General features: G+C 41.4%; 2 protein-coding genes across 2 annotated transcripts; both read right to left on the bottom strand.

Moving 5' to 3' along the window:
* Window positions 1-282: 282 nt before the first annotated feature.
* On the bottom strand, window positions 283-11337 carry CDO1 (cysteine dioxygenase type 1). The gene is made up of 5 exons (XM_036402877.2): window positions 10104-11337; window positions 7874-7951; window positions 5798-5955; window positions 3223-3392; window positions 283-1041 (listed from the first exon to the last, which is right to left on the bottom strand). The coding sequence occupies exons 1-5, from the start codon at window positions 10283-10285 to the stop codon at window positions 1012-1014; spliced, it is 618 nt and encodes a 205-aa protein (XP_036258770.1). The 5' UTR covers window positions 10286-11337; the 3' UTR covers window positions 283-1011.
* Window positions 11338-16628: 5291 nt separating this feature from the next.
* On the bottom strand, window positions 16629-21122 carry ATG12 (autophagy related 12). The gene is made up of 4 exons (XM_036402878.2): window positions 20943-21122; window positions 20664-20800; window positions 19115-19177; window positions 16629-18758 (listed from the first exon to the last, which is right to left on the bottom strand). The coding sequence occupies exons 1-4, from the start codon at window positions 21112-21114 to the stop codon at window positions 18699-18701; spliced, it is 432 nt and encodes a 143-aa protein (XP_036258771.1). The 5' UTR covers window positions 21115-21122; the 3' UTR covers window positions 16629-18698.
* Between the last annotated feature and the right edge of the window lie 63 nt (window positions 21123-21185).

The following is a 21185-nucleotide window of genomic DNA, read 5'->3' as shown; positions in this document are numbered from 1 at the left end:
TTTGCTGATTTTTATGTGTTTAATTACAGTTAACTCTTTTCAAGAAGGTTCTTTCCCTGTGACTAAATCTGGAGGATAAAATTAAACATCAGCACACTCAGTGACAGAACTGCCCCCAACTTAATTTGAGTCAGGATTCTTTGCATGTTTGACATACTGCCAGCTTTTAAAAGTCTTTTCTAACAGTGTATTACTTGGAAAAAATTTCATGAGGAATGTGGATTTTGGTAAAGTGTGATGAGTATTTTAGTTACAGTGAAAAAAAAGTTTAAAACTCTGAAATCAGTGCAGAAATCCAGTTTTATTTCAGTTTTCTTCTTCATTAGCTACACAGAATGCTTTGGAAACTGGACATTAGCTTAATTAAGTATTATTAGTCTTCTTAAACGTCAAATCTCTGTGGGATCAGTTTTGAAAATCATCATGCATGAAGCATTTCTCTGTTCCTATTTAAAACACGATCTGACAAATTAAATTGTAAAAAAAAAAGGTAAAAAAATGCACAAAACTATCAAGATGGCCTAAAGCATTAAAACCTAAAAGACTTAATTAAAAAAAATGCACTGCTGTTAGTTGTATCTACTGTACTACCCATAAGTACAAGTGACTGGAAGCTTAGAAGTTTATATAGTTACTAATTACATTGAGAGCATACATCCCCATAGGTTTATTGAGAAGAATCAGATGATGTTTAAAAACCCTATTTCTGATATTCTCAGTGTGACATCCAAGGTGGAGTTTAAAAGGCGCTATAATTAGACAACCTGCTATTTAATTCTAACAGGAGCCTAAGAAAAGGCATCTAACCTCTGAAGCAGGTTATGGCACTAGTTAGCTTAGTGTCCCATAATTGGCATTTGCTCGAGGAAACTGTGTGTGGTCTGGAGGCTGCCCTAGAGTACTCCCATGTACAAGTAATGAAATGGATCTGGCTGTCAGCCTTAGCCATGCAAGTCTTCTGTCCCTGGTTAAACATTCAGCAGGTCTTACGCAAACGCGTGCTGATGCTTCTCAGTTGTTCTCCTGCGGCACTCCTGTAGCCTAAAAGGAAAGAGGAGAAGTTGTTGCTTTGAGGAAAGAAACTGTCACTGCCTATTTCATGGTCTCGTTGTGTACCTTTGTTCTCAGAGTAGCTCCTAAAAATACCTGGAGTGTATGTTTTCAGTGCTCCTTGACAGAGTTTTGTAGAAGGCACTATGTGCCTGAAAAAGTCATCCTGTCTATTAGCTCTGGGTGACCATGAGTAAGCTCATGGCAGAAGGGACTGCTGAGGACTGCTTCCTACTTCAGACTATCTTGTCTCCCCGATAGCCTGCTCTACTTCATTTTGACAGAAACTGCTTGAATGTCCAGCTTGGAAGACAGGCTGCAAACAGATACTGCCTCCCCCTGCAAAATTCCTGGCAGAAGAAACTGGTGTGCTGTGACACCCAACACAAAATCACTTTTCTGTCAGTGGACTTTCCTATCAGTATTCTCATGTTTTGTACTTAAACTATGCAGTTACTCCAATGGGCAAGTCCTTTGACACACATACTGTTTTTTTTATTAAGCTTATATAACTTATTGTGTGTTTCCTGGAGAGTTAGTTAATCAAGACTTCATCATGGCCAGAGGCCAGAAATCACAAGGGATTTACATGTGTCTTTTATCTATAAATTTAAATTTTATCTAAAATTTAAATTTTTTCTAAAATAATTAAGACAAAGAGGAAGAACTGAATGTGCTTTTGTTCAGCCAATCTTCTCACTCATAAAAGACAAACAAATTACTTTACATTACTCTCTTGGTATTTATCATTTATAGATCTCTGCTTCCCTGGGTCCTTCAGTGATCTGGTAAGCAGAAGAAAGTTTGCTTTTCCAGTCTGTTCACCAGAAACCAAGTCACTGAGACCAGAAGGTTTTTGTAGCATGAAGTCATTTTAGGCAGCTGAATGGTCCAGACTTGCTACCACCTTCTTGTTTAACGGAATTCCATTTAGACGAATTCATGAAAGAGACCTGACAATTAAGATTTAGCTCTTTCTTGTAAGCCAGATCCACTGCCCCATAAATGGTGAAAACACTGCCAGATGGTTACAGATCAGAGTAGGGAAACACTCCAAGCCAAAATACGTAGTCTCACGTACTATCTTACGTACTAAATATTCAATAAAGACTTAAAAGAAAAAGAAAGAAAACAAACACTGAATCCTTGCATTATTTTTGTTCAGAATTCTTCCATGTTAATTACCCTTTAAAATCTGAACTATAAATTCAAATTTATTTCTCAAGAACTTTTCAAACTTGGCAAGGCTAAAATTTCTTTTTCAGCTGTTTGGTAATGTGGCAGGCTTCAGAAAAATAATTTACATGGTACTTTACAACTATAAAAAACTTTAAATTGATCTGACTAAGGACTTGCTCTAGGAAACTCCTGAGCACTGAATTTCTGGCTTCAAGGAAAATGAAAGTGTTCAGTATCAAACAAAACTAAATAGTGTTTGAACATCTTTGGCTGAACATCCAGAATCAGTCTTTTCTCCACAGTTAAGCAGTTATTTTTCCCAATGCATGGAATAGTGCTGAAACCCTGTTAACCCCTCTCATGTGTTCCAGCTTGGTTGCTCCAAAAATGGTCTTAAGATTTCTTTCCTATCCAAATAAAATCACCCATTGCCTAAGAATGCAGACAACAGACAACTGGCCTACTCTTACTCTCAGAGCATGTCTTACTCTCTGAATATTGTGATTATGAAGAATTGAATTGATTAAAGAAGTATTTACAGTAAGCTACAAGGTTTAAAACCTCTTGAAATGTGATCCCTTTTGGCAGGACAGTTTAGGCAGGAAACGTCACACCTGACTAATACTGGCCAAAACAAAGTAGCTACTTCACACTTTCCATGGGCTAGGTTGTATTTACCATCATTTGCAGCCTGAAGATGCTTAACTAGTAGCAGATGTCTCACTAATCCTCTCTGCTCTGAAGGAGAGGAAGGCAACAAAATAGGGAACTCCACATAAGGGAGGTGCAACTTGACCAATCAAAGAGTACTTGAAAACAAGTTTTATCTGATCCAAGAGGAGATGGCCCAGGAAGGGCAGAGGTGCTGACCCTTCTGCATGTCCCAGGGCAGGGTCACTGCAGCCTGTGCAGGCAGCAGGGCAGCCCCTTGTGCCCATCCCTACAGCGCTCAGAGCCTGGGGCTGGGTGAGGAGCACCTCATCTTGTACTTACGCAGACAGTCCTTTCTCCAAACTGGCTGTAGAAGGTCATCGTGACTTTGTGCTTGTGCCCAGTCCTCTGATCAAAGGTGTTGCAGGTGTCGAAGGGTGGGCTGTACAAATGCAGGCTGACAGCAGGCTCTGTGTGGCTTATGTTCTCCACACGGTGCAGGCCAATGGAGTCTACACCAGCAAAGGCACAAAATGGCAAAAAGAAGGTGTGTTAGCAGGAAGATCCAATGAGATCTCAATTGCCTAGGAAAAATACTTTTTAAACTGTAACTCATGAGCAAATAGGCATGGCCATACTTCTATGGGCAACAAGTAACTCAGTACAGGGAATTTGACTGGTGTTCTCTAGCACAGATTCCTAAATACACTGGTAATTCAAAACGTGTTATTGCCTTCCACAGTTCATGTAATTTCTGCCACAGGATAAAGGCCAACAGAAATCCCAAGAAAATTAAGGAAGACCATACAGTAAATATTTTTCTAGCTCTCATTCCCAAAGGACTTCAAGCTCATTTATTTTCCTAGGAGACCTGTTGCTATACATTTTTCAGAAGCGAGAAGGAGGCAAAAGCTTTTGTATTATACAAGTAACAAGGATATTAGTCACATTGAAAGTCAGCTACATGCATTTGGGGCATGGACTTATGGGCAGACATATGGTGTCTTCTACTGCAGGCATCTGTTTCCTAATGAATCCTTCCAGTTTATTGGTTTGGAGAACACATTTTTCATTGTTTACACTTTCCTATAAAGCGACTAATCAATAGTGACTGACACACTTCCAGTCATGACTGAATACTAAGCAAAATCAAGCAATTACAGAAAAATGTAAGGTATGAAGAATCACATCTGTGAAACAAACCATGTCCATTCTACACTAAAATGGAGGTTTTGAGTTACTTAAGAGAGACCTTGAATTTAATTTATGACCCTGCTGTAAAAACATAAATTATTTAATTTATGATCCTGCTGTAAAAACAGCTCAGGCCTTTGTACTTGAATTTGTTATATAATACCTGGACATGTATTGTGCAACATAGCCATGGTACCCTGAGAGTCATGAGTACACTCTTAACTCTGATTGGAAGCCCAAAGTGTTGTTAACATATTTTGTCTAAATAGAGGATGTAGCAGCTGGGGGAAAGTCCTAAATCTTTGCTCATCTAACAGAGAACTCAAATAAACACAGTTTAGTGGTTTCTGACCCTTACGTACAAGAGCAACCAAGAAGCACACAGTAGAATCATGAAGGCACTCGCTATCAATGTAATTATGGCAATCAACACACTGTCAGTGTTTTCCTTCTGCTTGTTTAACGTGTTCCTTTTAAACCAAAACATCTGTTATGAAACATGGCAGAGATCCAAACAGCCTCAGAGAACTGGATACCAAATTTGTTTTAAACAGCTGAGGAAGCTTTGGGTAAGATGCACAGAGTCTGCAGTTGTTTGCGTTGGAAAGGACTGCATATGCAGGGAAACCTGACTGAGGTGGAGGACCCATGTCCCTGGCACAGGAGCATCAGCAGATGTGTCAAGCCATTTCCTGTCCTATAATTCAGTGTTTTCATTTAGCACGGCAAAGCTTCAACAGAGGGCTGCAGAACACCAGTCTTTCTCCCCAGTGCCCTCACCCTGGCTAAGTTCCTAACCCAACACGAGTCTTCCTCTAGCTGGGAAGTTCCCAAGGTCAGCCCCTCTAGATGCGCTCTCCAGTGTTTTACCCATGACATATGAAGCAGATGACCTGCTTGTCTGCTGCTTCACCTTTGTTCTGTTGAACTCAAAGTGGTCCAGCACAATGTGCAGGGTCTTTCATAGCACCAGCACACATTACACCCAGATGGCAACTCCAGAATGGTCTCCAGCAAAGCAGGAGGTGGTAATAGTTACAGATACATGGGTTGATGGCGTGGATTTAGGTACTTAAAGAGCCTTACTGATGGAATCTTAGTCATTCTCAACATTGTGGTTGTTTTTTTTTTTGTAGATTGGGAATTTCAGTTTTGCTCACACTGCATTCAGCACTACAGCCTTTTGTTGATTTGGACAAGAAGTAGCACTGTCACAGGTTTCTGTTCCTGGCTGGTCAATTTATTTCATAGACAGTTTTTACATTTTCAACATAAATTTTCCATGACTGAGTAAAAAGATTACTTCTTTGAGAACCAAAAAAAAAAAAGCAAGGTGATCAAGCTACCTAAACTTTGCTTCTCTTATTACTTAAAAAATGCTATACAAGTTTATATTTACAAGCAATTTCACATAATCATTAGGGGCAGAATACTAAAGGCTGTTTGGACTAGAGGAGATACTCAGTATATTATTATTATTATTGCTACAAGCAATTGCTACAATGCTTTAAGAGTGAGTGAAAAGCACATTTTTGATGCGGGTCTTTATTTTACTGAATCTAAATATAGGCTTCTGCAGAGTCTAAAGAGTCACATTCTTAAACTGTGCATAGAGCCATAGGTATTATACTGTTAAATGTAGGAGACTAAAAAGCAGACGAACTCTTCTGTTAGGAATAAGACTCATGGACAGATAATTGTCAAAACAAGCTTAATATCTTACCATTAATGTAGGCACATTGATTTTCTCTCAAAACTCGTTCTGATTTCTTAGTCATTTCACCATTTCCTTTTTTCTCAGGCCATTCAAACAGAGTCTCCTTTAGATTTCCCTGGAGGATCTTCATAAAGCAGTGTGAGTCAGTGTGATCATGGATACTGCTATATATGTAAAAAGAATAACCAAACTCAGTGTGATATGCATATTTAATTTCAGTGCAAGACAGACAACATAGCATATTGTATGAGGACAAAACCTTAGAATGAAATTCCATTCCACAAAGGACGTGTATTAAGGAACGTCTACTTACACTGCTGCTATGGAAATATATTGAGCTAAGTTCATATACAGCAAGATTTGGAGAAAAGTCAGATATTGGTCAGCCTATGACTTCAATATGGAGAACCACAAAGAAAGTCTGGAGAAAGGAGTAGGGCTGAAAATTTCTCCAGAATGCAAAAACTCTTCTGGGCCAAGAAACAAAACAATGCTTCTACCACGATCCCAGGAAAAGGCTGATACAAACTTGCAAATGTACCTGATCTCTGTAAATCCACCATGCTCACTTCCAAAATATGAAGAAATGAGCTAATGCTGCTTAATTTCTATAGCCCCTTTACTGCTGGGATTCACATGCATTGCTGAAAAAAAAAAAGCCATACTTCTCACTCTGAGAGTACTAAATACAACCAGCTATACTAAGCTGTTAATTTCACTGGCATTTTCATGTTGAAACTCAACAGAATCTGGTAGGATTTGTTTGCTTTCTTGATCTCTCTTCTTGCTCTGAAGCATGTTTTATTTTCCACATTCAGAGATTACATATGGGTTAGATATTTAGTTTAGTATTGGTTTATTTTTCTTTAACTGCAGGAGTAACTATTATAGAAGTAAACAGGATTAGGATAAAGGGAGAGCTCTCCACTCATTGGGGCAAAGGAGAAGAGGGAATTTGACCCTCTGAAGTACAGCGCTAATAAGTTGCAATCAAAAACTTGGTACTTGTACATTACTGTTTCTATTCAGCAGAAATTAGGATTTCTTGCAAACTGAGATGCTGAGAGAGCAGAGCTTGCTTCAGGCACAGAACACTTCACAAATGCCACTTTGTCATGGTCCTTCCAAATAACATGAGAAAATCTGACCTTCGTCTTGCAGGAAGCAAAACCAGCTTGTCTCAGTCTAGCTGTAACAAATGTCCATCCAACTTGAACACAGTTTAACATAAATTACAGGCTGTGTGGGAATAGCCTAGGAGGAGTAGAGGTGGTGAGCTCAGTTTCTGTATTGCTCTGAGTTTCATATTATGGCATCCTCTAAAGAATGCCATACATGATCAATTGCAACAAACACAAAAACCCTGTTCCAACATCTCCTTAGGTTTTCTATTTAGATTTGAGAATATTCAGTCCAAAACCTGCATATTTGCTATTGCATTTTTTGCTTCAGCCCACACTTTGTGAAAGACCTTCCAAGAGACAGATCCTGCCCTGACATAGTGTAGGACAACACAACCTAGTGAACAGTCTATGCACATGACTTGGGAGGCCATATCAGCATTATGATCCATTTTGAGGGAAGAGATGGGATGCACGAACCTAGAGAAAGCCAAACAGTTCTGGAAAGGGGCTCCCTCCTCCCTGTCGGCAGTCCTAATCCAAATCTACTTTTCTCATCTTGCCACAAAGGCAGATTTAAACATCCTGAAAGAGTGAAGACTATTTAAACTGCACCTAGTCCTGCTTCTGAGGTCGGGTGTTATATGGGTCTGTTGTATGGGACAGGTTAAACAGGGTCATATCTCTGGGATTAAAAACAGTAGAGAAGCTTAGCTTTTGTAGAAAAACAAAGCATTTTTGAAAGAGTGCTTTACAAATGGTCATGGAGTACAAACTTGCAAAAGTTACAGCAGATATTCAGGACTGCTATACTAATAGGAGCTCTGCACTGCTTACTTTCCAGACACCTTCTGATAGCTCCCATAGGACTTATTTATTTTTCCTCTATTTTATATGACAAAGATACAAAAGATATGGGGAATTTATATGTTTGCTAAAATCATAGTTTTTAAATACAAACCTGCCATGACCTTCACCCCAGCACAAGATCATCAAGTTGAACTTTCCATTTCCATTGTCCACAAGATTTCTTGTGTACCTGAAATACAAAGTGTTTGCTCTTAACTGTACTAATATGTCTACAAAAGAGAAAATTATACAAACATGTTTATGAAAGAAGGTTGTGACATACAAAAACTATTTTTCTTCTGTTTTCTTGAAATCTAAGTTTTACTTAGAAAAAATGAAATTGTATTTATAAGTTTGGCATTTTTTGGTAAGAGTTATTTTTCTGGGAAGGAAAAGGAATATCTAATATTTTGAATACTATTTCTTTTGAATTACATAGATGATTGGAGTTTGGGAACTGTGAGTCAGACTAGAGTGGTAGACAGGATCAAATCAAAATGGTTATTGAATGAAGTCACTTCAGCAGCTGGCTTATAATTAGAAACAGAGGACTGCAATGAAACAAGAAAAATACATAGTTACATTCTTCTGCAGCTCCTTTTCTGATATTCTTGGCTTTCCTTCTCTTACACAGAACTCATTTGTACAAAGCCAAAATAACAAAGAATGAAGATGCCAGACTTCCTGCACATGGTCCTCCCACTCTGTTCCTGAAAGTTCCATGTCTTGTATTGTAGCATTTTTGTGTGGATAAAGCACCTGTGAGGGACGTTTTGCCAGGATCTACTTCTAAACAAAGTTTATTAGAGCAAAATTTCTTTTCAAATAACATCTTATGTTTGTTTCCTTTTACTCTCCTTTAAGTTTCCCCTGAACAACTGATCACCTTGTTCAATTGAAAAGTTCACTAGAGAAGGGATTTGGATTTTGCTCTAGCTTCCCATAGCGTGACCCTTCTGATTTGGGTCTGATGCTATGGTACAAGTAGCTCAGTGGGAGACCTTCAGATTTAATTTTAGCAGTAACCATGAGTATTTGCACTTTGCCAAGTAAAGAAAATATTTATGCCTACCATGGTATGCCTCAGTCTCACCTGAAAAATGCAAGCAAGGGCACACAGAAAGTGCACTGATGTCAACTGAATACTTTAAAATTGGTATCCCCATAAGTCCACTCTATTTTACTCAAGAAAGGATGCTCATAGAGAACTACTTTCAAAGGAAACATCTATATCTATACACTGCCTCTCACTGCATCCACAGTGTGTACATATATTACGTAGACATATTTCTCCTATGATGTCAGAAAACAATCAATGCTGGCATTTGACAAAACTTCTCAAGTGCTGTTATTTCTGTACAGGTCTGGCTGGACAAAAATAAATTAATAAATAACAAATAATAAATAAATATATAAATAAAAGGTTGCCACAACCAATGTTAACACACTTTGTTTTCCTGATTCTTAGTTTCCTATGTTCTGTTACAAATGTAATGATTTGTTCCAAATGGAAGATAGTCACAGAGAGGTGAAAGGAGGCTAAAAAAGTCTCTAGAATGATGTTAGAATCATTCAGCTAGAATGATGCTGTCACGATGCCACAGTTAAAAAGAAGTTTTGGAGTTTGAGGTGTTTGAGTGGGGTTTTGTTTCCATGTTTGTTTGTTTTTTAAAGAAAACACTCGAATAAAAATGTATTTATCTTGAAATTTAAGACAGCGAAGCCAACAGCGGCAGAGATAAATCAGTCGCTGGCAGAGCAAGAGGAGTTAGAACCCCAACAGGTATTTTCCTTCCAGCCGGTGAGCAGCAGAAAGCCTCGATCTGCACTGCGCCGGAGCCCGGGGCAGATCCCGGCCCGCCGACACGGCAGGGCACGCAGACAGGCACCGGCTCGGCCACAGACCCCGAGCACGCCTTGAGTGCGGGTCACTCTGCGCGCCCCCCGCGCGCTTCTCCCGGGCTCCTTCTCCCAACTTTGTGGTTTATCGCTTATTTCGGGGTCTGCGGCACGCCGCTGTGTCTCTCCGGGCCATCGCGGCCCCCTGCCCGGAGCGGGAGCGGCCCGGGGGCGGCTGCGGAGCCGCCGCCCGCCCGAGCCCCGGGGCCGCCATTGGCCGCGGCCGCTCCGCCCGCTCCCCGCCCCCGGCCCCGCCGCGACCCCCGCCCCGCGGCCTCTGCCCTGCGGCCCCTCGGCGCCGCCGGAGGAGCTGTCGGCCGGGTGGCGGCGGGAGCGGGAGGGGCTCGCCCGGCGTCCCTGCTGATCCCAGTCCCCGTCCGCGGCTCTGCCTCACCGCCGCTGCTTGCGCGGCCGGGGGCTCCCTGCTCCGGGGTGTTCTCTACCTGTACTGGTCGAACTTGGCGTACTGCAGCCACTCCTCGGGGTTGCTCTCGTACGACTCCATCAGCGCCTGGACCTCGTCCACGCTGACTTTATCCTCGGCGAATATCTGATGGAGGATACGGATCAGCTCCTCCAGGCTCCGCGCCTTCCAGGTCTCCGTCTGCACCGGCTGCTCCATCATCGCCGGTCGCTGCCGTGCCGCCGCCAGCCGCTGTCCCGGGCCGGCCCCCGCCGCCTGCCTTTATGCGCCGGGAGGCACGGCGGGAGCTCACCACCGCCCCGGCGGGCGGGCCCGCGGACAGCTGCCCGTCCCCGTCCCCGTCCCCGTGAGCGCGGCCACCGACCGCGGCGGGCGGGGGCAGCCAGAGGCGGCTGCTGCGAGGCTCCTCGCACCGCCCGCTGCTGCTGCTGCTCCGCCGGAGCCCGGGCGAAGCGGGGAAGGTCGGGCCGGCGGGCGTCTGGCGCTCCGGTATCCCGGCGGGGGAAATAGGAGAACTGGCTATTGCTGCCGGGCGGAAAGCATCTCTCTCCCTCCGCCGGGGAGCGCGCCCTGCCGCTGCCTCCGTTACTCACACGTTGGTTTGAAAAAATACATCTAAAAGCTCTACTGAAAAGCAAAACAAGACACACAGCTATTTCAAGCACACAGAAGATTGTTGCTGGAGATTGCTTACAGACAGCCTGCCCGTTGATAGTGCTGTTTCTTGAAAGCCAGTGCACTCTGCAGGAACATTTAGGGCTGCCGTAACCATTAGCACTCAGAATGACACCCAGAAATAGTAAATGGGACAAAACAGACCGTGCTAAAACAACAGACCGTCCTCACGCTCCTCAGTCTATCTAATCCATATACTGGCACCAGAACAAGTAGATACCACACCAGCTGTCTTCCTTCCACTTCAGCTGTTAATGAATTCTGTTAATAGTCTGTTCTTAGTTGTAATTAATCTGTTATTAGTTATAAAAGCTGTTATTAGTCATGAATTCTGGCAACAGAATTCACTATACACCATAGAACAGTATTTAAAGAAAATCCATCTATTCTTTCTTAAAGAGAAAAAAAGATTCAGCTCTTCAGGTCTGCCTTTTGATTATGGATCTGGAAGCAGATTGGTGGTGTGGCCTGCTGTAGCTCTGAGGCTCAAAGGTGCTCACAACATTGGCAGCTTGCAGTTTCCCTTACAGACAGTTACATTAAGGGATTTTTAGCACACTTGCTTTCTCTTCCCTCTTCCTGACCTGTACATGAAAGTACAGGCGTGACAAAAAGAAGTGCCATTAATAAATAGCTTGAGAGCCTGAATGAATTTCTGACTTCACTGCAGTATGCAATACTTTCCCAGTTTTAAATGGGGCTGGAATCTAGCAAACTGGAATGAAACACAAATCAATGTACTGAATAGGTACATTTTCAGCCATCACTCCAGAACCTCTCCTGGCATGCAGAGAGTAGGCCCTGCTTTAACAGTATTTTGTAAATTATTGTTGGTATGTGTGTGAGAGAAAGAGAGAGAAAACTGCAATGATTTCAAGATTTTTAAGGTCTGAGAGAACCTAAGACTATCCCAAATCTCTTAAACACAACCCTTGTGTTGATCTCAGCAGCCACGTCCACTCTTCCTGGGCCAAATGCAGGTAATGAACAAGCACATCGCTTGCCTAGGTAACTTTTTCAAATCCACAATTAAGAATGAGTCTTATTTCTTAACAAAATTTGCCTTTGTTCAATGTCAGCTCTTGGTTGGTGTTCTCCAAGGATTAGATGGACAAGTAGCACATTTTTCAGTACACCTCAGAAGTCTCATACAGCACTATCAAAACTGCTGTAGGTTACAGAGAGTTAGAAGTAGTGTGAAATACCCTGTCATTTATTTCAAAGGCAGAACTCATGTTCTTTTGGCAGCTGTTGGAAGCACTGCCCAAAGGAATAGAATGTCTCTCAAGAATAAAATGTAAGAATCACAATTATGGGTTCTGAAATGCAGCTGAGGTAAGTTTTCAAGTATTTTTTTGTCTTATTCTGATAGTCACAGGATCTGACAGAAACTAATTTCCAGCAGCTATATTTCTCTGTTTATTTGTACACCTGTGCTTGGAGGTATGGTATATATATATATATATATATATATATATATATATACTTGCTGGTATTTAAATCCAGGGGAAAATTAGTTATGCCACTGCCGTTAATCCCTGACACCTCAGTACTTTGATTCCTTTGCCACAAAGTTGATGAGGTCATTAGTTAAATACTGCTAGTAAAAGGACATTTTATACCTCCCTCTCTTACAAGTAAGGGATCTACCTACTGCAGTTTACAACTGCTACTGTTTGTTATAGTTTATATAGTTATATTTTTATTTGCTCCTATTCAAAAGTGTTTACAGCTTTTAATTTGGAATTGTTCAACCTACTTTTTGATCCCCAAAACTTCTACAGGAGTTGATTACTTGACTGATTGAACACCATTAGGAACAATATTTATGTCTCTCCAACTTGTGCTTTTGCTTATGCCGTATTAACAAAAATGGCACAAGGGGCTGAGCACATACAGCAGTTAACTGTCACTGAAAATTCAATATAAAAAAAGAGAACACTGAAATCCACACAGCAAAGGAATTGTATTTACATTCTCAGTTGTGATTCTGCACAAGTAGACTGCAGGACTTTATGTGCTTTTATTGCTGGAAGTCATACACCTGAAGAAATGAACTATTATATGTATTTCTCAAGTATCCTATTAAAAACTTGTCTTGGAGAATAGGTGTTTGGGCTTTAACCACAAAACCTTTGCTTTATGCACAAATGCTGAAGCACTCTGCTTTTACCCAATAAGAAAATCAAGCAATCATTTGACATGACATCTAACTCCAGGAGACACTTACTAGCTGAAGTGCTCAGTCACTTACTGGCACATCATCTCCTACTGGGGTGCAGCTCACAAGGTTTCTCTCATGCTTTACTGAGGAAAATCTTCAAGTCAGATCAATGGAATTATCAAACTGCAGCATTAGACACTTTGCACCATGTACTAGGCCTGCAAATGTAGCTTGTGACTATACTTTATTTTATATCTTGTAACTCCAAATAAAAATTGTGAGCCAGTTGAAGGTGGGATCCAAGATGTCTAAATGGCCAGACTCTTGTGGCAAACAACTATGCTGTGTCTCTTTGGTCTGTTAGCCTGGCCAGGCAATAGCACTTCAATACCCTCATGAGTACTTACACCTCTTCCTCCAGATGAAATTACTTCCACCCCTTTTACTAAGTCACCTCTTTGTTAAGTCTCTGTTCACCTAAGTTTCTGATGTTTGTAGAGGGTTCTAAAGAGAAAACCTGGATCTGCAATTGTAGTGCAAGTTTTGGGGCTACATGACTCAATGTAGTCATGAATCAATGTATCAGTGCAGCTGTCCTTCAGTTGTATAAAGTGAGATTGATCACTCAGTATGCAGGAGATCTTTGATGAAAACCTGCTGCATGCACAGCAATTCTCAAAAAAAGCTTGAGAACAATTGCATCAAATATCATGTAGTTAAACACCATCTTCAGGCTAAAAACATGAAGTAAAACACCAGTGAAATGAGGATGCCACAAACAAAATCATGTAATTCATTGAAAAAACCAACAAGTACTAAAGGGCATGAGCTCTGCTGAAGGTAAAAGCAAACTCCAAACAATGCAGTGAAGAGCTGTGTGGCATTGAACCACACACCACAGACGGGACTCTTGGAAGAATCAGTCTGATCCACTTTTGGTGGGAAATGCATATGCTATAAATAAAATACAAAATATTGACATCTTTCTCTGCAAGAAAGACAAATAAATTTGTGGCATTTAGAGCCTATCAATTCTGTCATTTAGAGACAATTGCATGGAGGGAATGCAGAGGAATAATTTTTTAAAAATCCCTAGATTGTTCTTGAAGTTTGAAGAGGGACCATGTTTTTTTGTCCCAAAGTTTAATTCTTCTTATTGCACATAAAAGGGATGAAATCTCACCTGAAATTTCACCTGTGTACCTAGCCACAAGTATCCCAAGGACTGATCCCTGGCACCGCAGCCAGCTTGCACAGAACAGATTTCATCAATGTTATTTACCTCCTGAACTCTGTAACAGGCCGATCACATCCTAAGTGCCCACCAGAAATGGTACCTTGCCAGTTCCTGAATTGAGCACAGGCCAAAACCTGCGCCAGCAAGTGTTCTAACAACCAACTGTACAGATGACTGAGCTACAGTGTCCCAGAAATTTCCTGGCACTACCAAGTCTAGTGACATAGATGTAGTATGACAGGCTTAACATTAAGCCTTTAACGTACTCATTTTGGTCTCAGTCAAAAATGTGATTCAACCTTTTTTAACCACCTATTTGAGGATGAAACAATCTCTAAATGAGCTTTTGTTGCTCTAATTCTGACTAAAAGAGGCATCTGACATCTCATAGCGTTATTGCTCTTAAAGCAAGAGCAAAGTGTGGGGTTTTGTAATGTTTAGCCTTGGAAGCATATTAAACATGGTACTAACAAAGCTGAAGCGTGGTCTTTGCAAACAAGAAATGCATTTTACAGGTTTTCTTGTCAATCGTTTTTCTTCTTGTGATGATCCAATACAAAACAAGGCTGAAAACCTTTTTTTTTTAATGCACATTGAATTTTATACCAGCTTGTAATAGTCACAGTCCTCATGAAAAACTCCAGAGTTAAAGAAATTTTTGCTCCCCCTTTTTTTTTCTCACCCTTAAGATCAAGATGTTGTAGTAAGATAATGTCTTGAATAACCTTTATATAATATCTCTGAAAAATATCTGAGACTTCAGGGTAGTCAAGAGCAACATAAGTCAAAAAGCTGTGCAAAGAGGCAGAATTTGACTTGCAAAATGAGCATGAACAGTGACAATTGGTAAATAGAAGCTGCTTTGGCATTGGAAGGAGTTGGAAAAATGGATGTGTGGATTTCCAACCCCCTCACTGTGACTTTACTGTGTATCAGTACATTCAAGTTTGAGTTGTGGCGATATAACACAGACACATCTGTTAAGGTCTAAGCAGTAGTTTTCTGAGACTTTAAAGTCCTGGAAATGACGACATCTGCTCAGTATGCTCATAGGTGGCACAAGTGTGTATTTTATCATTTCACTCTTGATGTAACTTTAGTTTCATTTAGCTTCTTCAGGTTTCCATGTGCATTTAAGACTAGTTCAAACTACAAATTAGAAATCCATCATTAAAGCTAGTCTCTAAACCATTATAATAATTAATAAAAACAGTGTCTCACAGTGTGAAGGGTTTGCATCTGGTGAGTATTAACTTGAAAGAGGGTAACTGAATTTTGCATAGAATTACTTTTTAATATCAGGATGTTGTGAAGTACTAGGTCTTTCATAAAAACAGTGTAGTAACTTCCCTTTCCAATACTTATCTTATTTCTCAGTCTTTAAAAATTATTTATTGAATTTTTTTCAATTTGTCTGTTAATTCAGTTACATTAAATCAAGTGAATTAAATTACATTACAAATATTGGCAGTTCGGTATAGTAGCAGCATCAGTATAGTAGCATATCAGTTGAGCACTTTGAGTAAATTTAGACTTTTATTTTTTGTTTTGTACAACTCTCACTGATCTGTCCAAGAGACAGTCTTTACTTTCATGCCCTTTTTCTCCCACTCTAGCAATTGAAGTCACTTAAATGACACCGAATGCAGAGAACACAGCTCATGTTCTGTATTCTCATACTGAATATTTCCAGTAAATTGGAAACCTAAGAACCTGGGCTTCTTAGGTTTCCAATTTACTGGAAATATTCTTTTCAAAGAGAAAAGCATATCAGGACAATCTATGATTTTAGAAGCTATAACTGTCCCTTTTTAAAATAGGAGATTCAACATGTCTCTTGCAAGTTCTAAAAGCAATGTACTGGGAAGCACTTATTTGTTTACTTGACACATTATGTACTTGACATGTTTGCAGTATGGTTTGTTACTTAAGAATATGAGCAAGGAAAATTTTCTGCCACCTAAAATCACACCTCAGCTCCAAACAGAGTCCATGGTCCTTAAAGAGCTACCAGAGCTAAGTACTGACCACCTCCCTGATGCACGGTACAAACCCAAAGGGAAAGTGTCAAAAAGGAGGACTCTCTCTGTAAAGAAGGTACGGAAGTTACATGGGGGAATTAGCAGAACTGGAGCTGGCAGTTAATAAAAGGAACAGAATAAAGGCAGCCGCTTAGGAGCACTGAGGAAACAGAAAGCAAGGGCTGGATCAGTAAGTACTCGCTGTATACTGGTAAACTAGACCCCAAGAAAAAAATTACTTGGGGTTAGAAAAAGATTAAGAGCAGAAAAATGCTGAAGCAACCAGTAAAAAGTAAGTATTGTTCAGGGAACAAGCTGAATCTTAGATAAATTAATAATTCAAAGCTTCATGATTCATTTATCCAGGTCCAAAAATGCATGTGGTAAAGAAGGAAATCCAGACCATACTATGGGTTTTACATTATTGGATTATCACATTTTGAGGAATTGAGGCAAACGATTTTTTATTCAGCTTCAGAGAATAAAAATTATTTATAGATTCAGCATAAATGACAACCTTCTATAATTAGTTAGCAGACACAATGACCTATAGTTCTTCAAGATCTCAATGTCTTTTGACTTTTTAAAACCAAAACACAATGCCCCCAGTACACACACACACACACATCAACCTTCTTGCATCACTTCTGAAAAGCACATTTGCAGTTTATCAGTAGTTTCATTTGTTAAGATCAAGTGAGGTGAAAGGCACCAATAGAACATTCTTTAAAGAGAACCAGACTAGTAGCTTATCTTAGGTAAACATACTGTCACACGGGAGAACAAACTACTTATATTTGTAAAGCCAGCATGTGGACATACTATGAAAAAGATTGAAAAAGAGTCCTAGATAAAACTATGCAAATACCTTTGTCCTTGTGTACCCTCTAGTGGCTGTCGAGGTTATGCTGGCCTCACAGTAACTAAGCAGGCAATTTCCTCAACCAGACAGGATCAGAGTGCTTCCCTCTGCAACAGCTCTTTTAAAGAGATGGAGATTCATGAGATCAGGGTTCTGAGCAGGCAAAAGTATAGATTATTTGAAGTTTAAAGTTAGCAACAAATTCTGCCTTGTTAGTTTAATGAAGGGAACCCAAGTTTTCCACTTAAAAAATGCCAATATACATCAAGTAATGCATATAGCAAGCATTCAGAGCAGGTGCCTGTGTAACAGTGGTGTATGTGCACGCTGCACACAAACTGTGGCAACGTCAGTAAGTTAAACTGGGTATTACTCTTCCAGAAGTCCTTTCAGGTGGAAAAAAATTCAATACACAGGCTGCAGAGACTACATAAGAGCCACTTATGTATGAAATAGCAGTTCCAGATTATAGTAAAAACATTATTTAAACTAGAAATGGCTGTTCTGTCTGTATGTGCTCAAGAACGGGATTACATCAGGGAGAAAAACTGTTATCCAGTATAAGAACATTCTCCAAGCAAACAACTAACATTTAATTTGGTTCAGCTTAAACAAACATAAAAGACTGTACATCAGACACTTCAAATAAACCCACTAAAGATCTCCACCCCTCACACCCAAACTCCCCAATAAATAAAAGCAAAGGTCAGCACCCTAGCCAAGGTACAAAGTCCTCTCAATAATGGAAAAAACCTCAAGTAAATTCTCACTGCTATGATTTAGCAAAAGAATATAAATTGCATGCTACTGTTTAGTGGACCACACAGCTGGTAAAACATGAAAATTAACAACAGTCAAAAAGAGAATTTATAGAGGTTTTAGCAGCTCATATCTACTTTTTCAAGAACTCTAGATGCAACAGCTAGCTACATCATTCAGCTAAAGATGCAAGTCATTAAACAGTGCAAGAAGAAACAGCTTGAGAACTGCTGAAGTCTTGAGCCTTCAACAAAACATTACAAAATTTGTGCAGGAGGGAAGTATTGTGAGGCCTCTCATAATGCTGTGCCATCCAAAATGAGGTACTCAACTTACCAACACGATGAAGGCAAAGGGTGGAGTAATTAGACAAGATACCAACCCCTATATATTACAAGAAAAAAAATCAAAATATTGTCTTGAAATAATATGAGATAATGCGCATTCAAGATGAAGATTTCACAAAGAATAGGATGCACACCACAGATGTACAACACATAAGAAGTAAACTGAATCTCAGGCTACATGTACCACAGACATTACTTTTAATAAAAAGGTTCTCTTATCTTCAGTACAACATATGGACAGAGCTGTCCAGTCAGTCTTGCAGACAACTGAAAGTTTCCCTTCAGATACAGTAATTATGTAGTCAGCAGCAAGAACGCTGGCTCTACTGTACATGGCAGGTGCAAGTGTTTTTTCTGTACCCCAGATGTACATCAGAAAAAAAGCCATGTAATCATACAGCCTAACCAGGTCTTTGCTTATTCATCTGCACCATATGTTCATAGGCAGCAATGCAAAAATCCCTCTTTCTGTGTGTTTACAGCTTGAGTTTAAGTTAGTCCTTTCTCCGTTTTTGAAGAGAAAACCTGAACAACTGTGTGGCAAGTCATTTATCCCCATGCCTGAGTTTTGCAATAATGCAGTACAAGCTTGCCATCACTTCCAAAACACTGCAAGAAAAAAAAAAACAAACAATATCTGTTACAATTATTCAGGGACTAGCATATACATGAAGCAAAACAAAAAGTCTTCCCATCAGATAAACATGTCATGGAATATTGTCATGAGAAAGCTCCCCATTACAGTGAGAGGCATGGAAACACACTGCACATGAAGGAATGCGTTCCAGAGACTGCAGGAAGTCACATCTCTTTGGACCCCATTCACACAGATCAGTAAACATCAATTACACTACAATTAAATGCAAGCTATTACTGCTAGGGGCAGTGAGAGATTTCAAGTGCCCAAGGTGTGCAGACAAATCCTGCTAAATGCATTTGGAAAGGATAGTCAGGATGAAAGTTACCTCATAGAGGGTCCCCACTTCTTGGTCTGGAGATGGAGCAAAAGACTGGTTTACGTATATGAACTGCAAGAAAATCAGGGAGAAGAGATGGAGATAGCACAGGATCCCACTGGGAACAGAGAAGAATCATTCTGCAGTCAAAAGTTCTGCTATAATCTTTAAGCATATAAAAGAATACAACCAGTTACTATCATCTTCACTTCAGCATGGAGGAGCAACAGGACTATGAGGAGTCCCCTCTGTCTGACCAGATGACCAAGCCAAAGTAAACGTGCTGATTTCCCTTTCCTGCAAGCTGACCCATTATTCTCCCATACTGCACAAAGTGGTTTAGCTCTTGCTCTTATTTCAGCCCAAACCACTCATGCTATTCCAGATTTGCTCAATTAGAAGTAAGAAACATCTTGTTCTATTTTCAAGTCATCCTTCTCACTTCCTGCTCTAAAAAATACATTTACATGTATAGAAACTAATCCTCAGTGACAAAGAGGGCCTTGTGATCTGCTATGTGGGGCAACAGTGGACACTGGGGTATCATGTGCTATTTCCAAATAAAATATATAAAATTCCTAGGGCTTTGTTCTTGAAGCACAGCCTTAGGCTTCAGCCACACAGGAAGACTACGTGCTCCTGGGTTTTTTTGTGCTGAGGTAATGAGATAATAGTCACGGACTCAAACTGTTGAGAATGTCCTTGGTCAAAATCATACTTATCACTCTTCTTTGAGATATTAAACCATGGAAAAGCAGATCCCTCATGATTTCCAGGTGAATCAGAAGGCCAGTGCATTTATGCCTATATACTTACATAAGATCCTCCAAACAAAGAATAGAATGAATTCAGCTACACTTTAGGTGACTACTTTAATGAGGCTAGCTTTAATTGTGTATCTTCAATAAAAACTTTGGACTGTACTGAGAGCTCACTGCAGAAAAACAGAATCAGGGCAACTGTATTTCCAGCTCTTCCAGTATTATCATGAGGCCACTTTGGCTAGTCACTTCCACAGGAAGGAATCCATAAATAACTCCGGCAATCTGCTGCCCAAGGACAAACACCTCCCAACTCCCCATTTTAAAAGCAAAATCAGTCCTATGACAGTAGCTAAACTATTTTAGATGTGAGTTCTGAAGGAAACAGACACTCAGATTCAGAAAGCCGATCCCAAAAACCTCTGGACTGCTTCTCCAATACTCTATTTCCATACCTAGTTCCACCAGGTACACAATGCCTAGCAATGTTTCCCTGGGACACACGGTTGCCCAGCGTGCACACAGCTCTGCCTGACAGACACCGAGAAATACAGACATTGCAAAAAACCCAAAGGTCAGTGCTGAGCACACCCACACTGCGCTGTACACACCCACAGCGTGCTGCACACACCCACAGCTCGCTCAATATTACATCCTGAGTCTACTTGGAACAATTCTCTCGGTGCTCCTACTCCAGGTTTCCTGCAGGCAGCTGTAGCCTAGATTCCAACAGTGTCTTTGCCGGTTTGACAACACGGGCCCTGAGCGCTCAGCCCCCGCCCGGTGCCCGCCCGTACCAGCTGCTCGGAGGCCATCAGCTTGAGAAACTTCTTGATGAAGTCCACGAGGCCCTGGATGGTTCGGGTCCGCTCCACCGCCCACTTCTTGGTCCTCATGATGGGGGTGTCGCCCACGGCCTTCAGCAGCACGTCAACTGCGGGGAGCGCCCGCCGCGTCACAGTGGGCCCGCCCGCCACCGCTCATTGGCCCAAGCCGCCCGCCCAAGCCGCCCATTGGCCGTCACGCCTGCCCGTCACCGCGCCCGCCCGCCCCGCGGAGGCCTCCCACCCCATTACTTTTCTTTTTCGTGTCGCCCGCGGGCTCTTCGGTGCCCGGCGACCCGGCTGGGGGTGGGGCCGGTTCGGCGGGCCCCGCCGCGGTCCCGCCCTCCGCGGCCTCCTCCCCGCCGTCGCTCCGGCCGCCGCTCTGCGTCGCAGCGGGCGGCGGCTGCTCCTCGGCCTCCGCCATGATGCCGCTGCTGCGCGGGCGGCGGGAAGTGACGCCACCCGAGGGGCGGCCTCTGCTCCGCGAGGCGTTTT

Source organism: Molothrus ater, chromosome Z (assembly GCF_012460135.2).
Source record: "Molothrus ater isolate BHLD 08-10-18 breed brown headed cowbird chromosome Z, BPBGC_Mater_1.1, whole genome shotgun sequence".
Classification (NCBI taxonomy): Eukaryota; Metazoa; Chordata; class Aves; order Passeriformes; family Icteridae; genus Molothrus; species Molothrus ater.
The sequence above is the reverse complement of the archived record's forward strand: the minus strand, read 5'-3'. Positions and strand labels throughout refer to the sequence as shown.